We start from the raw sequence: 17,756 nt of genomic DNA, 5'->3' as shown, positions 1-17,756 counted from the left end.
CAATCGTTCAGTTACCAATGTAGCTTGAATGGAATCCTCCTTAAAATTTTTAATCGAAAATGCTAAAAATGATTTGAGGGAGCTTCTTTTATAGGATTCTTTATTTCTTCTTTCCCGTTGTATTTGTCTGTTGTACACTTCTTCCATCCTTTGAGCTCGATCTGATAAAACCATAAATTCTTGAATTTCCGTACCACCTATCATCATTCTGATTTCATCATTCAAACCTTCTTCAAATCGAACACACATGTCTTCTTCTGTAGGAACAATCTCTCGAGCATATCTGCTAAGGTATACAAACTCCCTCTCGTACTCAGCTACTGTCCGATTTCCCTGTCGAAGATCAAGAAATTCTCTCTTTTTCTTTTCTAAATATTTTTTACTATCATATTTCTTCTTAAACTCGGGTTGGAAAAATTCCCAAGTAAGTTTCTCGGCTGGTACCACAGCTTCTATTATCTCCCACCAGTGATATGCTTCTTCTTTTAACAAAGAAACAACACACCTTAAATAGTCATCAGGAGAACAAGCCATTTCTTTAAAAACTCTTATCTTGGTCTGCAACCAATACTCAGCTTTTATTGGATCATCATCTGACCTGCCTGAAATTCTTCAGCCCCAAATTTTCTGAGTTTTTCTATCGGAGTTCTCTTACTTGATTCAGTTACCGAAGGAGGAGGTGGAGGAACAACCGAGGACACTACTGGTGGTACTGTAAGGGGAGGAGGTTGCTGGGTCTGATTCCTTTCCTGCATCCTCTCATTATACCACTAATTCATTACTCCAATAATCATGTTTCTAAGTTCTTGTTCTCGCATCAAGGAAATTAGAACATCACTACTTGTCCCTTGTTCAGATGTCTGTACTCTACTATTTGCTTCTTCTTGTTCAGCATGTTCAGGTCTATCCGACATCTTTACAATCTAAAAAAAAACAAGGGTTAAATCGGATCATACACATCACACTATCACAGATTTATATGGCATGTATTTCTAAACATTTTACACATCACGTCCATACCGAGAATCGGCTAAACCGGGCTCTGATATCAATAAATGTAACACCCCTTAATCCCAAACCGCTGCTGGAATAGGGTTACGAGGCATTACCGAACATATTGGTTAATTTACAAACAATTAATGAATAAACAACAAATATATTAAAATTAAATCATTAAGTCTCTTTTATGAACCCTCGAGGCCTAAATCACGTATTATAAATAAATAGGGACTTATTCAAGTACTCCGAAAAATTTTTGTAATATAATAATTATTATTATTATTTTAAAAAAATTCAATATAACCCCTTTAGAAACATCTAATCTTCCCTGCAATTTCAAATTTGCAACCAATTCAACACAACAACAACTCAACAAATACAATCTTCATCCAAATCACATTCGTTTCATAACAATATCACTAATCCTTATTTTATCTAACATTATATCCATTCATACTTTCAAGTAGTATTTAAACATCTTAATTAATTTCCATTCCTATCATATATCAACTTATATTAACTTAACTAATATATTCATGAGTTGATACAAAACAGTCATATAAGCTCATATACATGCCATATAAACCATTTAAAGTATTTATAACAAAATCTACCGAAAAGTCGAGATAGTGTGACTTGAATGTGATGATCCGATCCTCTGACCCTCCCGTTAATCTACAAAGAGCAATAAACATTACAAGTAAGCTAACTATAGCTTAGTAAGTTCGTCGGCTTAAACCATAAACCTTACCAAATATTAGTTTCCAAAATTCAAATCATATGGACATTTCAAGTAAGTTACTTTCATCCTGTAAGTCATAATCTCATTTTAAAAAATAATTTACTTAATTGAGCTAAAAAATAATGATAACATTACTTACATTTCTTTTTTCACACGTTACAATTACGACTTACCAACTTGTCCATTTAAGGAACGACTTACGGATTTGAGTACATCATGATCTGAAGCTCGAAGTCTAACTGAAGCACATAAGTGCTAAATGAAAGCCCGAAAGCTAACTGAAGCACATAAGTGCTAAACGGAAGCCCGAAGGATAACTGAAGCTCACAGAGCTGAACTGAAACCCCAAAAGGGTTAACTAAAACTCATATGAGTTAACGGAAGCTCGTAAGAGCTAAACAGAAAGCAAACACGAGAATTCGCAACAAATACTGAATCTTGGTTTACTTGGTAATTTACCGTCAATTCATCTTTTTCTTTGAAAGATCGTACTCATTTCTGCGTTAGTTCCTCCAAATACTCAGTTCAATTTCATAACTTTTGTACACAATTTACTTATTTTCAACAATTAATATACATAAATATTAATCACCATTCATAAAATAATATTGAAATTTAATAATTTAACCGTACGAACTTACCTAGAACAATTTACAGTAGTTGTAGAGATTTCTGAAACTATTCCAGAATTTTCTCTTTTCCTCGTTTATCCTCGATTTCTTGATCTATAATATAAAATTTTTCACTTATCAGTATTGACTTCACATTCATTCTATTTCACATCCTTAATGTTTATAACATGCTTATAAGTAACATTATCTGCAATTTCACTATTTATCTATGTATATTCAATGTTATCTGTCCATGTCCTAGTCACTAAATTATTTTTATCTTGAGCTAAAGAACTCCAAATTAGGATCCTCTAATTTTTTCTGAAACTAGAATCACATATTTTCTTATCTTAAAATTTTCAGAATTTTTGGTTTAGCCACTAAGTATAGTTTATTCTTTAAAGTCACCCCTATTCTGCTGTCTAACAGTTCCGACCTTTCTTCACTAAAAATTAATTCTCTCCTCGTACAAAATTCATATGATGTTCCCATTTATTTATATTGAAAATAGACTCATTCAGGATTCTAACATATAAATTTAAGCCCATAATTATTTTTATTCAATTTTTTATGATTTTTCAAATTCAAAACAGGGGAACCCAAATTCATTCTGACCTTGTCTCACAAAATTCATTATATCTCATGATTTATAAATCTATTACTTACATCATTTCTTCTATAAGAAACTAGACTCAATAAGATTTAATTTCATTTTTTTTTCATCTTCTAATTCGATTTATACAATTTATGGTGATTTTTCAAAGTTAGTCTACTGCTGCTGTCCAAAATTGTTTTAGTGCAAACTGTTTATTACCATTTTTTCCCTAAGCTTTTAATAAATAATAATTTCGTCCCTACTCAATTAACCTCTCAATTGAGCTGATTTTTCTCAATTAATACTTTACCTAGACATTATAAGTTATTTCACAACTATTAAAATTAAAAATTTCCACATAAAACCTTAACTTCAAACTCTTTCACCATTAGGTCCCAAACATTCACTTTCTATTCAATTCTTTCAATAAAGTCAGCATCTAAACAATTTAAAGCTCTAATTCCATGCTAAATCATCATATACTTCCAGCACATATTCATAGAAACTTCCAATTTCTTTCATAGAATCAAAAACTAATGAATTCAACAAGTGGACCTAGTTGTAAAAGTCATAAAAACACAAAAAATTTAAGAAATAATCAAGAATTGAACTTACTTGCGGTAAAAATATGAAAAAAAAGCTTAAGAAAACCCTTCTATGGTGTTTTTGCTGATGAGAATGCAGAAAAATAAAGAGAAATCTAGATAATTCCACTTTAGTCCTAGCTTTATTAAGTAAATTTTGCAATATTCTAATTTTACCCTTAATTCATAAATTTTCCTGCTGATTTCATACCCCTTGCCGTCCAGCCCAAATAGACCTTGGGTCTATTTTCCTTTTGAACCCTCTTTCTTTTATCATTTAAGCTATTTAATCATTTCCATAATTTTACATTTGTTACAATTTAATCCTTTTTATTCAATTAACTATCGGAACTTTAAAATTTCTTGACGAAACTTTAATACTAACTTATTAACACTCCATAAATATTTATAAAAATATTTATGACTCGTTTTAAAATTTTCAAACTCTCGATACCTCGTTTCTGATTCTAATTTTTTTTAAATATTTATTTCTAGTACACTATTCGCTATTTCAAAAATTTTTCTTGACTTCACATTTAACTTATATTCACTAAATTATTAATATTTTCTACTCATTTGTCGATTTAGTGATCTCGAATCACCGTTCGACACCACTTGAAAATTTAGGCTATTACAATTATAGTAAATTTTTTTTTGCTCGTGGTTTTTTATCCTCTTTAGAGGGGTTTTTCCACGTTAAATTTATGTATTCAATTTCTCAATTTATTTCGCTATTTTTTTTTACTAGTTGCTTTATCGGGTCGGTCCCAACATATCCTAATAGGGGGCAACCATACTTGTTCAATTTATCTCTTTCAACCTAGATGTCATAAGACGGGCCTTGGAATGCATCATATAAAAAAGTTTGAAAACAAAAACATCATATGAAATACTAATTTATATCTATATAACTCTATATAAAGTCTTCTTCCATGATGTTTTTTTTCATTTAAAAATATTAAATTTTGATTTTAGTTGTTCTATTATATTTAAATTTGAGAATTAATTGTTGTAATTTCATTTTAATTTTAACTTAATTTAAATTTTCATATTTTTATAATATTATTAATTAGTCCAAATAGTTACTATCGTTAACTTTTCCATTAAAATATTACGGTTATATATAATTTGAATGCCTTAAATGTATGGCCTGTGTATTTAAAATAAATTTTAGTTTTATTTATGTTCGTTTTAATCCTTGCATCATTAAAGCTTTTGTCGTCAGAGTGGTCTTGTCATGATTAAAGTAGTTAGCCTTTGACAATGTAATTGTTGAGTTGGATTATTTACTTGTTATTTTTGCTTTGTCTCGCCTTTTATTTGATATTTATATGTAAACCACATAGAATGAGATGACTTTTAATGAAAATATTTCGTCTATACCAGATGTCAGTATGGTTAGAAATTGCGGATGATAGGTTCAGGTGTATGAGGTAAACCTACTTGCTTGGGTTTAGTTATCCGTATCCTCTATCTTCTTACTGTTTGGATTTTATTTTTTTCTCAATAAAGGGTTACATTTCTTTCCCAAAAAAAAATTAATAACCAAGCTCTATTCACACACTCAAACTTATAATTCATCACATATTTTGAAACTCAAAATAAAATTAAAAACAAAAGAGAGTAAATATACATAGCAAATCTTTAAACCATATTTAGTGTATAAAGAAATGAAAGCTATTGAAGATGATTATAATGAGACGGAGGAGTTTTAAATGATTAGAGGCTGCAAATATGAGAAGATACATATATATCATATATATGATCAATGGGTGTAAGAGTATCTGGTTACGGAGGAACGGAGGTCAATCTCCTGGGTCCAACCGCTCCGGTCTTGAACATGCAGGTGCCAGTAGGTCTGAGCTATCGCATCAGGGTCCATTGTCATCAAGGTTTGGTCCCCTCCGACTCCGCTTTGCCATAGCTCCCCAGCCAACCCCTGGTGAGCCCCCCTGCATTTCCATTTCAACTTTATTGTTCATCATTCATTCATTTTCTTTCCAGCAATTCAATCGTCACCTCATATATTTACTGCACACTACTTATCATTTCAACATTTTAAAACATATATGATTTCTCCTATTAATATGAAATATAAGTTTCAAAGATCGTATCTCATTGTCACGCAAACATTTTATGTTCAAGTCTAGAAAATATGAATTTGAAAATGTAGATTTAAATTTCATTTAGTATCTAAATTGTAAAAATGAAATGCATATATTATAAATAAATTAATTGAGTTTTAATATAATAGATATTTAAAAGTATAACATTATTCACATTCATAAATCGTTTAAATTTTCAAATTGGCAGCTAAATAGGAAAATGGAAGTTATCAAACACTATATTTTAAGGAGTAACAATGAATTTACCTGGGAGGACCAATGACTCCATCAATGATAATATGGGCAACATGGACACCAACAGACTGGAACTCTCTTGACAGGCATTGGGATAAAGCTCTCAGGGCGAACTTTCCACAGCCTGTTTCATTGATTTACAATAAACTGTCATATACTCTCATTTTCCATTTTAAGTTTTGGTAAGTTTGTAATATGTTTTAAAGGGTGAACATTACATAGTTCAGAGAAACCAGGGATGCCATTAAGTGAAGCTGAGCGACCAGTAAAAAGAATGGTTCCTCTTCTCCTTTCCACCATCCCAGGAAGCACCTTCCATTGATTCGGTCCAACATTATAAAAATTTTAGAAGGTGATTGGTTATTTATATGGTTGGATGGAAAGAAAGGGGTGGGGTTACCTGTTGAGCGCAAAGGAAAGCACCAAGGGAGGAAACAGCAAGAGATTTCTCAAAGGAATCAATTTTAATGTCGGTGAAGGTAGTGGGATGCGAAGAAACCGGCTGGTAATATGCATTGTACACCAAAACTTCGACAAATCCTAAGGAAAGAACCCCTTCAAACGCTTCCCTAACGCTTCTATAATCCGAGCAGTCTATTCTGATTGCAAACACTTGCGCTTTCTCTTCCCTCGCTATCTCATCTGCAAATCTTGACAACCTTCCTGAACAACACATACACACACACACATAATCCGGTATTGATTAATTGTGTAAAAAGAGAAAAAAGAGCGAAAGAAAGAGAGAGAAAGAGGGTACCTAAGTCCCGGTCGAGGATGGCGACTGTGTATCCTTCATGAGCAAACTTTCGGGCAATAGATAGTCCAAGTTGAGGGCCGACGCCCACAATGGCAGCAACGCCTTTGGCGGTGTTGGAGCTTGTAATTCTGCGCATCTTTAGTAAACCTTGAGTTTTCCAAAGAGAAGTTGGTTCAAAAGTAGAATTAATGAGATGGCAAATCATGGGGACTAAGGTTTAAAAGCAACACTTTCAGTTGTCTAAGTCATTGCCTCCTTATCTAGAGGCAAATTGCCTTAAACCTCTCTGACAATAGAGTCTTGACTCCTTTCTATATAACCCCACACAGTTTTTTATTTCCTTGCATGCGTTGCCCAATCAATCATCATAGATATGGAATGATGAATCTCTGATTTTCCAGTGGTAAATTGACAAGTCTGTCTGAAAAGTTCGGTTGATTGGTAAAATGTCATTTTTCCAAGCTTTTTCGACCATGTTCCTTTTGTTCTATTAACATCAATGGCCTTTGCGGTGAAGAGTTTTTGGTTAGCCAAGTTAAAACTTTGCCTGATCTTAGTAGTAACAGACTGACAGGGCCTAAGAGCAAATGGCTATATATAGTATGTATATTCCTTTTCATAGGTAAATTTCCATGTTCAATTGGAACCTTTTAGCTTTTTCCCTTTTTACCTAGTTCTGACAAGTGTTTAATTTTAGGAGTTGGTATGAAGGTTGACTTTTTTCTTTTTTCTTTTTTTTATAATAAGGATGGGAATGAAATTGTTTGGGATTGAATTTAAGTTCTCATACCTCATCAACATAATTTTGTTGTCACTAAATTAAGTTGTTGATTTTTCTTTTTTTGGTGAATAACAATAATAGGGCAAAACCCAAACGACTAATGTGACTCAAACACAAGCTACACTTAAGACAATGAACTCCTTTGACTACTAGGTCATCACGTGTCCTCATCCTTTTAATGGTTACCGTATGAGTATAATCTTGTTTAGGCTTGGATGATATTCAGATAAAGCCCTCCCGACACAATAATGATTTCAAAATTCGAATTTAGTTCAAATGCCTGGGAAAGAAGTTCACTTTCACTTCTTCTAATCATTTATTTAAATTTGAGAAAGCATAACCATTTTAAAATTTGATTTTTTCTACTCAATTTAATCTAAGTATTAGTATTTGAATCCAAATTAAATGATATTATCCATTAAATATTAGAATCTAGTAAATATCTTTAGTAAGTCAAATTTATTTTACAAATTTTAACATTTTGTGAAAACTCTAATAATTTAAAGTTATTTTGTCTTTCAAATTTTTTTATCTTTTATTTTATTAGATTTTAAAAATTAAATCTAATTTTTAGGTTAGTTTTTTTAGATTATTGAGGCTAAATTAAAAAAATGTGGATTCTAAAAACATTTGGAGTTTTGGGTTGATGATTTTTGAAATATTTAAGAAAATAAATTAATTTTAAAGATGCGTCCTACTAACCACATTAGCTTTTTGGTTCGATGGTTAAATATTAGTGGTTTTGTTTTAAGTCTCGGGTTTCGACTTCTCTTCTATTCACATTCGTATTTTTATTTCATTTTGTTTCAAGCTTTAATATTATTTTTAATTGCTATTTTTAACATATTAACTCTTTTAGTTAGATGGTTAAATAGTAATGGTTTTATCCTTGAGTTCTAGATCCAATTTCTCTTCCAAGCACATTTATATATATATTTTTCATGTTGTTTCAAGTTTTTTAATTAATAAATATATAGTTTTCAAGTTTTTATTTTTATTTTTAATTAATAACTCTTTTATTTATAAAATCAAATAATTATTGTCAAATATCATTATTTTTAGTAAATATAATTTTTATGTGTAATTTTATTTTTCAATTCATATCATTAGTGTAGTAAATTTTAGTATTATATATTTTTGTATGTGTATTTGAAATAATTGTTTTAAATATTTTACATATAAAAATAATAATGATATTTGAAATAATTATTTGATTTTATAATAATAGAAACCACCATACTCACAATATAGGTGGAGAAAATAAATATTTTAATATAAATATTATATATAAAGAAAAATATATAAAAAATTAATTGATGTTTTTATAAAATAAAATATATTTAACATAGTGATAAATATCAAATTTGTCAAAATATATTTTATTATATAATTGGCAATAATTATTTGATTTTATAAATAAAACAATTAGTTAATTAAAAATGAATTAAAAATAAAAGAACTTGAAAACAATATATTTATTAATTAAAAATATTAATTAAAAATAAAAAGAAGCTTAAAACATAAAATGAAAAATACAAATATGGTTAGAAGAGGAATCGAACTTGGGACTCAAGGATAAAATTATTAGTAATTAATCATTTAATCGGAAGAGTTAAAATGTTAAAATAGTAGTTAAAAATAAAAGTAAAGCTTCAAATAAATGAAATAAAAGTACAAATGTAAATAAGAGAGAAATCAAATCCGAAATTCAAATTTAAAACTACTAACGTTTAACTATCTAACCAAATAAATTGATGTGTTAAAATTAGTAATAAGCATTATACGTGGTGTTAATATTTAGCTATCATTTTACAACCAAATATAGGATGTGAATTGAGACATTCGATTTTATTAACTGCAAAGAGTAAAGTAGATACAAATAACAAATTTAAATAGCCTACTTTATCATCTAAATAAGTAATCCTGGATATTCAAAAGAAAATTATAAGATTATTTTTTCAATTTTTTTGAATTAATTGTATCATACATCCCTAAATTATAGTTAAATTCTAAATTAATTTCTAATTTTTAAAATATTCTAATTGAGTCTCTAAACTATTAGTATTGCGCCAATCAAGTCCTATGGTTAACCATTCCTTTAAATTTTCTATTAAATGTGGATTAGTGGCACTTGTTACCATTTGATTTTGATTTAATATAATTTTAATATTTTTAATAATTTATATTTATTTTAATATTTTAGAATTACTATTAAGAATTTTTAAAAAAATTAAAATGATATTTTAGCTATAGTTTAGGGACTAAATTAGTAATTAACCATTTAAGGCAACATTTCAAGTCATCATTAAAGAGACAAAATTAAACGGAGGGACTAATTTTCCCGTTTTGATATGCAATACCCCGCTACGTATAGGGGTTTCTCTAGTACTTTTACATTAAAAACTCTGAAATGGTAATAAATGTTTTCGTAGGGGGTTGGGCTTAGGAGTGAGAATTTGATTAATCGAATCGAGTCAAAAAATTTCGAGTTAGTCAAATTGACGAATCCTATTTTAGCAACCGAACTCAATTTGATTTTTTTTTCAAATGGAATGGAATCTAATCAAGCCAAAAATTTTCGAGTTGAGTTAATGAATTATATTATTTATACTCAATGTTATGTTTACATGAACCGATTTTTTAACTAGTAGACAAAGTATAAAATTATTTAACTAAATAAACAATATAATGGTAACTTAATGGGTAAACATTTATCAAAACGACATAGTTTTTCCTTTTAACTTAATTGTTTTGAATTTTAATTTTAGAAAAAGTAAACATTTATCAAAACGACGTAATTTTGCCTTTTCGTATTTAGATTTTTGAATAACTCGAATTCTGTGATTTGTGTTTTAGTTAAACCCAAAATTTTAATTTTTTATTCGAATTAATCCAAATAACTCAAATTATTTAATTTAAAATTTAAATTTTTATTGAAATTTTTAAATCAAATTAAATTTTGTTTACCTTTAGTCGAAATTGTTGCTGCATGTCTCCTGGCCTTCACACTAGGATAGACCATATACTTTGATTTTTACAATTTATAATCCCGCTGACATTTATTTATTATATCTGTTCTAGAAAAATAAAAATCTGCGATATATTTGCAGCAAAAATAACTATATGATTTTACATTAGTAAGCAAAATGTTTAGATGATATGACCGGCAAGACAGTGCGCATGTGCTCCTGATTCCTGGCCGGTAAATTCTTGCCCACTGCACTGCTCTTCCTCAAGAATTAGCATTTATATATATAGCATCATGAGTTGGTTTTTTGCTTTGCCTCATCCTTTTAGAATTGAGAATATATTTCCATTTCCAAAGGGAAAATTATATAAGTAATAATAATGCTGCTTCAGACGAGGGTCCTACTGAGCTTTTTTATCCACCACTTTGGGCACCCAATGCCAAGTATCTGTTTTCTCTCCACTCTGCCAACTCCAATCTCTCTCTGGAGTAATGGTTAGATCCTATTCTAGTTCCATCTCTTGGTCAACTTCTATTCGGGTTAGGACCCTAAGTCGGAAACCTGTCTTTCACAAAACATGAATCTTTTTTTCTTTTCTTTTTTTTTAATATCTAAAATTATATGTAAAAAATATTTGTAGTATCCATTTAGACCTAATTATAAATCACATTTAGATGGGTAGCTTTATCTCCTCCGAGAAGCTTAATTATAGTGTTGAGAACAAAGTAAAAGAGTCCTGACTGAGCTTGTCAATTTCGCAGCTGTCCTTTTCTTCTTCACCGTATCTTTAAAGCTTTCCAAATAAGGCAAAGGAAATGAGAGCCACTTGAACTTTCCGTCTTCAGTATTTTTCCACACAACACAATGCCTTTTCCAACCTCCTATCCTATTACTTCTTTTTGCTACAGTTTTTGCCTTGCTATAATTATATCTCTGTAAACTTTAAAACGTTGATAAATCCGATAACTAAATAATATTAACTAGCTTTAGTTTAAATTTGAAGGAAGTCATGAGAGCTGAATATATGATGAACAAATAAAATAGCTAAGCTTTTATTGAATCTTAATTCTCTTTTATGATTGTAGGCTGAAAAATGTAGAATAATGAAGTTATAATAAGATGTATATGAATAAGATACTTCATCTCCCAACCTTAGCTTTATGTTCCATTTCAATGGCGGGTGATGAATCCCACGAAGCAGTAGTCAATATTTGGTGTGCCCCACCACCCCAACTAAGAATATATTCGTTCACCACTCATTTTTTTAGACTGGGGTTCCTCTAAGGTATCCAAGTTGCCCCATCCTAAAACATATGCTAGTTGACTCTAGCGTTATTAGGCTTCAAAAATACCAAGTAAAATTGTAAATGGTAGTAAGATTCAACGTTAAGAGATGCCGACTTGTGTTTTATAGTGATGGGAAAACAAATATAGTCATTGTTGTGTTTTAAATATTCTAAACCATTGAAAGATTCAACATTAAAAAAAGTCAGTTTGTCAAGTGATGTGAAAAAATGGGAAAATGCTATTAGTTTTTTTTTGCTTCAAAGTAGAACGCCCAAAGGTTGAATTTCTCACTTTCTTAAAGTTGACTTTTAAGCTATAATACAAAAACCTAACAAAATAGCTTGAGTGATGGGTGAAGTATTTATATCTTTCTCCTTTCTTGTACTAGCCCACATAAATAAGACTAAAGGCCTAACGAATACGTGACTCATGAAGCCTAAAACACTAACGAAAGTCCACTAGTAACAAGTTGGCCCTAGACAACGTAGATTTTAGCTCCCTTTCAAGCTCCAACATATGTGACAGACCAGTACTGAGAAACACCAACGACAATGCCAAAGAAATTAGCCCTTATACACCCTTATTAGCCCTTATTACAAAGAGATCAACCAATCCCTTTTCTCCTACAGGCTAAGGACAACCCCTAAGGCAACCTTCAACCTAGGTATCATATAGAGCTGATCATGGGCTGGGCGGCCTGGCCCGGCCCGAAGGCCCGCCCGAAAAATGGGAGAGTTTGGGTAAAAATATAGGCCCGAAAAATGGGCTTGGGCAAAAAAATGAGGCCCGTTTAAAAAACGGGCCGGGCCTCGGGTAAGAGTTTTTTGGCCCGGCCCGGCCCGAATTATATATTAATATTTTTATTTTATTTTATTTTAATTATTTTAAATTTTAATATAATTATTTTTATTATATTGTTAATTTGTGTATTGTTTTAAGAATTGTTTTAGTATTATTTTTATTTGTTTTAATATTTATTTTTATGTTTTTAAATATATTTGATTTATTATATTTTTAAATTTTTATTTAATGAAATAAGAAAAAAATTAATATGGGCGGGCCGGGCCGGGCTCGGGCTTAATAATTTTATTTCGGGCCTAGATTGGACAAAATTTTAGGCCCATATTTCGGGCCAGGCCGGGCCCGGGCCTAATAGACGGGCCTAAAATTTTATTTGGACCCGGCCCGGCCCGGCCCATGATCACCTCTAGTATCATATCCATCTTGATATTTTTATTGTTAATCAACTAAAAGCTCCTCCTTACCTTTACTTTAGAGTTCAAGTTCCGACGCCCCTCAAAGCTGACTTCTTTTTATAGGGAACCTGATAGCTCAAGTCAATGCCCTCCAAAATAGGTATTTACTAGGCTACTTTATGACCTCCTTCAGACCTAGGGGAATTTTGTTATACCAACCCACATAAAACTAAAGGCCCAAAGAATATGTGGTCCATGAAGCCCAAACACTAACAAATGTCTATTTTTAACAAGTCATCCCAAGGTAAAGTAGCTTTTAGCTCTATTTCAACTCACAACATATGTGCCAAACGGTACTGACTGCAAGGCCGGCAAATTTGCCCTTGCCCTTGCCCTTGCCCTTGCCCTTGCCAGTCTTGTTGGCTAAGGACAAAGGTATCAGCTAACCCCCTTTCACCAACTATCTAAAGACAGCCCCTGAGGCAGCCTTCAAGCTAGGTATAAAAGCCAAGCATCATCTCCATTTTGTCCTTTCTTATATTTATTGTGACTACTAAAAACTCCTCTTTGCATTCATATTTAGTTGAACCCCCCCCCCAACTATTTTGTTGAAAGTTGACCCATCGGAAGATGATGACATTGGTCAATTCCATTACATTCCAATCCCATCACTATTGTGCTTTGTTAGAGATATGTTACTCCTTTGAATTGAATTCTCTAATGAAGGCAAACGCAACTTTAAATACAGCTTTCAATAGGATTATAAAAATTCTACTTCACTTAGGCCCCTATGATTTGGAACTTATCTGTGGCTGAATTTAAAAAGAAGGGTTTCAGTCTTTAATGAGCCTCAGATTTCTGGCTTGGGATAGACCTTTCCACGAGTGGACCCAACTTGGAATCTGGCCTGATTCTTGTGATTGATTTGAATATCAGTAAAATTTAATGCACAAGTCCAACCAAGAACATTGTCCACATTTATACGGAGAATTATTCATTCCTCTTTAATGATTCATTCATTTAAAAAAAGAAGCAATGCTTCTTGAAAACGTTGTCTTAAAGAACCAAGGATTATAATTATTTGGGCATCTTGAACACGATATGATTATAAAACCTCAAAACTTGTATAAATATGTAACACAATTATGACATGAATACACATATTGTGGGGGAAAAAAGGCCTGATGGACATAAAGGGATAAAGCCACTGAGGATGAGGAATTGGTTCATCCGAATTTTCATTAGCTCAAATATACAAACTGTCTATCTATGATCTATAAGATACAAATCAAGAGAAATGAAATGGTCGAGGGCTTCACGATAGTGAGTACCTGATTGTTGCCGGCCTTCATGACAGCCAAAATTGCAAACTGGGCGAATTATGGTCAGTTTCAGTAATAAATTAAGCCAAACCTGACGACCACGCCATTCTTTTTGTTAGTGACATTCTTCATAGTCGGCATGGAGGAACCTCTCGTATTCGGTCCCGTTTAGTGTCTTGTTAACATCATCCCAGTTGCTCACAAAATCGCATAACGAACCTTTGTGTATTTTAACCTGGCGACTAGTTAATTCCATCAGTGGAAGGCCTAGAAACTCTTGAACATCTTTTAGTTTCTGGCACAAACACGGGAACCAATGACATGAGGCAGAGCCACCAGTTAGAGAAGAATGCCTCCATGAAATATAGAGATAAGTTTCAAATGAAAACTATTACACATTGTTCAAATCCATGAAAGTTTAACGATTATGTTTAAACCTTCTCGAGTTTTAAATCACTCCAAAAAAATCTAGAAAGATAATTTAAAAAATGGCATCGTGTAAAGGGTGCAAATCATTTAGAAGAGAAGATGCTTATTTTGCTGTTGAGAAATACTATAAATACTCATGAAAATTAGTCACCGGCCTTACCGTTTGGTTGGTGACAAGATCCTCATAGTACAAAACCATGTGACGGGTGCTATTGAAGTTCTCTAAAGCCCTAGCAGTGATCATCTCTACTTCTTTCAGATCACTTATTAGTGATGTAGAATTGATAATTGGCTTGTAACTCGAAAGCGCAGCAGCCTGCATTAAGTGACCACCGACCAGCAATAAGTTCAAATGTCGAGAAGAAAAAGTGGAAAAAGAAAATGGCGAGCCAAACGAGTCTGCAATATAGAGCATAAATAGCAGGGAAGGAAGAGAGACCTCTTGCTCCGAATGAACATGAGACTTGTGGGTTCCATTTAATAGCTTAGCTTTGCGATCATATGAATTCGCAAGTATAGAAACCATCCTTCGAAGCAAATTTCTTCGGAAGAGAAATATGGCAGAAATACCCCGATGATTAAAGTATTCTACTATTTCTCGATGGTGCTCCATCAATCCCTGCAGAAAAAAATACATCAATCAAGCCGCTCATAAGACCAAATAATTTCCATCCATCACATTGGATTGGAACCATCTCACTTTCGGAGTTCTTTACATGGTTGCTTCTAGAAACAAATGTGGTTTTGTTTGCTAAACCAGAGAGATAAAACATACATGATGAATAGTAAACACAGCACTTTTCTCACTTTAACTTCATAAAATCACCCATTGAATGCTATAAATAAAACAATGAATGAAAACTATGAACCATCATCTGCCTGAATCAAATTCCAAAGAACTAAAATGCATGGGTTGAAGATCAATAGACCAATAGGCATCAACAGGGGCTAAACTAGAACAATTTTTTAGGGAGCCCGAATGAAATTTTAATTTTTTTATAGTCTATATATTTATAATTTTTAAAAGATTAAATAGAATTTTTATAATTTTAAGGGGCCAAAGTGTAATTTTACCTTTACTAATTTAAAATTTTAAAAAAATTTAAAGGGCCTAAATAATAATTTTCCATTTTTAGGGGGGTGCTGGCATCAAGCATCAACAGCTAAAATGAACAGAAAGAGTTAAAGCCCAAACCACATGATTACTGCCATGGTTCCAAGTTTCATCTACAATCTTATCAGCAAATTTCGTTATTATAACTGAAAATCCGACTACATTGTTTACCTGATTCAGCATCCACTTTAAGCCAACTGCGGCCGAGCACTCATTCTTGGAAGCACTAGTGAACCAATCTAAATTGTAAACTCTCTCCAAAGTCTGTATAATATTCGATACATTGTTCCTCCTATCAATTACAGAAAAGATCTCACCATTTGAGCTTACATTGATATGGCTATTTAGTAAAGTCTCAAACCATCCACTTCCAGATCTTTGCATCGATATTATAGCGAAAAACCGTACCGGATTCAAAGCGCATTCACCCCTGCCAAAGCATCAGCACCAAAACTTTAAGGCAAATTTGATTAAATCCAAAATAAAAACAAAACCATAGAATTAAACCCTTCTTGTTTACCTACTGAAACTTTCAGGCTTTGGATAATGCAATGTAGGAATTTGAGCTTCTAAAGATGGCTTCTGAATGAGTTGGATGTTCTGAAATTTGAGCATAGTGAAAGTACCGACATGTTTTAAGCAAGTTCCATAGAGATAAAAACCACACAACATTGCGAACCATAAAGCTATTGTTCTTTGAAACAATGAAGACTTCTTAGGAGGCTTTATAATGAGTGTATCCTGGAAAAGGAGAAGAAAGTTAAAACAATGGAGAATCACTAGAAACAGATCAAAGAGGTGAAATAAAGCATTATCCTTCAAACCCAGAAATTATAAAGCTGAAATTTTAATTTAAGAAAACAAAATAGTTTGAATAAATAGCACGAAAAATTAAACATTTTCTTCAAAAAGTTTAGAGCTTTAGCACTAACCGACACATTCCAGAGCCATTGAACAAAAGTCAGAACCCCATTTCCTTTTATAAAACAAAGATTAAAAAAAAAGAAGAAGAAGAAAGAAAATAAAGTGTAAATGAAAGGGTACCTTGCTAAATAAACAGATATACTCAGCCATTAAATATATTTTGCAGAAGCTGAAGCTGAAGCTGAAGATGAAGCAAACCCAGAAAAGGAGAAATGGAAGCTGAAGCCTTAAGCTGATCTCTGGTTAGTTTTCTTATATATATATATATTTTTTTTCCCTTTGCCTCGTGGAAATCAATGAAATGGAAGTAAAACAGCTGTTTTTCCAGTGTTTGCTCTGTTCTACTGACAAGTGCAGATATTTATTTAATTGTGAAAATTTAAAGGAAAAAAGAAAGAAAGAAACACAGTCAAACAAATGGCTGAACTGAAATGAAATCTGGTAAGGCCCCAGCAATGAGCAAAGCACGATCCTCGAATCTAACAAGCGGAAGCTTCTACTTTTCCTGCACTTAATAGTCTTGACTTTGATGTTTTATTTTTTCTAACGTTAAATTAGAACATAAGTTTTTGCTTTTCTTTTCAAGGAATTCCCACACGCTTCACTTTGGGAAATCAATTAAATGTTAAAATGTGTTCTAACTTCTTATAATTTTTATATATTTTGATTTAGTCCTCCTACTTTTATTTAGTAATTTAATTTCTTTTTTACTTTTTAAATTAAAAAATTTAGATTTAATTTTTATCGTGTTAGAATTCTTCTATGAAATACGTTAATGTAATGTTTTTACATTTAAAAAAAACTCAATTGACAAGATATAACAAAAAATGTTATTATAATAGATATGGATTTAAAAGAGAATTTTGATGGTGTTAATAATTTTAAAAGTTTATATAAATATATTAAATATAATAAAATATTTAAATTAATTAATGATATTATAAAAATTGAGGTATAAAATTATGTTAAAATCTAGTGAGCATAGTATAAGGACTAAAACTGTAATTTGACTACTATTGTAAAATTAAAAACCAACAGATTTTGATAGGCACAAGGAAGGCCTGTGAAGCATAAATTAAGTATTTT

At 31.5% G+C, this 17,756-nt stretch overlaps 2 protein-coding genes across 2 annotated transcripts; both read right to left on the bottom strand.

Annotated features, from left to right (window-relative positions):
• Positions 1–5,118: 5,118 nt before the first annotated feature.
• On the bottom strand, positions 5,119–7,026 carry LOC108488753 (uncharacterized). Its single transcript, XM_017793036.2, has 5 exons — positions 6,649–7,026; positions 6,292–6,554; positions 6,110–6,203; positions 5,904–6,015; positions 5,119–5,483 (listed from the first exon to the last, which is right to left on the bottom strand). The coding sequence occupies exons 1-5, from the start codon at positions 6,851–6,853 to the stop codon at positions 5,297–5,299; spliced, it is 861 nt and encodes a 286-aa protein (XP_017648525.1). The 5' UTR covers positions 6,854–7,026; the 3' UTR covers positions 5,119–5,296.
• A 6,957-nt stretch (positions 7,027–13,983) lies between these two features.
• Positions 13,984–17,264, bottom strand: LOC108488413 (uncharacterized). The gene is made up of 6 exons (XM_017792691.2): positions 16,791–17,264; positions 16,267–16,487; positions 15,918–16,176; positions 15,072–15,251; positions 14,793–14,948; positions 13,984–14,498 (listed from the first exon to the last, which is right to left on the bottom strand). Exons 1-6 carry the CDS (start codon positions 16,818–16,820, stop codon positions 14,319–14,321), a joined length of 1,026 nt encoding a protein of 341 aa, XP_017648180.1. The 5' UTR covers positions 16,821–17,264; the 3' UTR covers positions 13,984–14,318.
• Positions 17,265–17,756: the final 492 nt, after the last annotated feature.

The sequence above is a fragment of the Gossypium arboreum genome, chromosome 10 (assembly GCF_025698485.1).
Source record: "Gossypium arboreum isolate Shixiya-1 chromosome 10, ASM2569848v2, whole genome shotgun sequence".
Classification (NCBI taxonomy): Eukaryota; Viridiplantae; Streptophyta; class Magnoliopsida; order Malvales; family Malvaceae; genus Gossypium; species Gossypium arboreum.
Note: the sequence above shows the minus strand (reverse complement) of the source record. Positions and strands in the feature narration are given on the sequence as shown.

Excerpts from the sequence above, each read along its gene's own strand:
- LOC108488753 (XM_017793036.2), bottom strand. The coding sequence starts at position 6,853 with ATGATTTGCCATCTCATTAATTCTACTTTTGAACCAACTTCTCTTTGG. Across the intron at positions 6,204-6,291 it reads CTTTCCTTTGCGCTCAACAG|GTGCTTCCTGGGATGGTGGA; the intron begins GTAACCCCACCC and ends AATCAATGGAAG. Across the intron at positions 5,484-5,903 it reads GGAGTCATTGGTCCTCCCAG|GGGGGCTCACCAGGGGTTGG; the intron begins GTAAATTCATTG and ends ATGGAAATGCAG.
- LOC108488413 (XM_017792691.2), bottom strand. The coding sequence starts at position 16,820 with ATGGCTGAGTATATCTGTTTATTTAGCAAG. Across the intron at positions 15,252-15,917 it reads TAAAGTGGATGCTGAATCAG|GGATTGATGGAGCACCATCG; the intron begins GTAAACAATGTA and ends TTTTTTCTGCAG. Across the intron at positions 14,499-14,792 it reads ATCTTGTCACCAACCAAACG|AAACTAAAAGATGTTCAAGA; the intron begins GTAAGGCCGGTG and ends TGTTTGTGCCAG.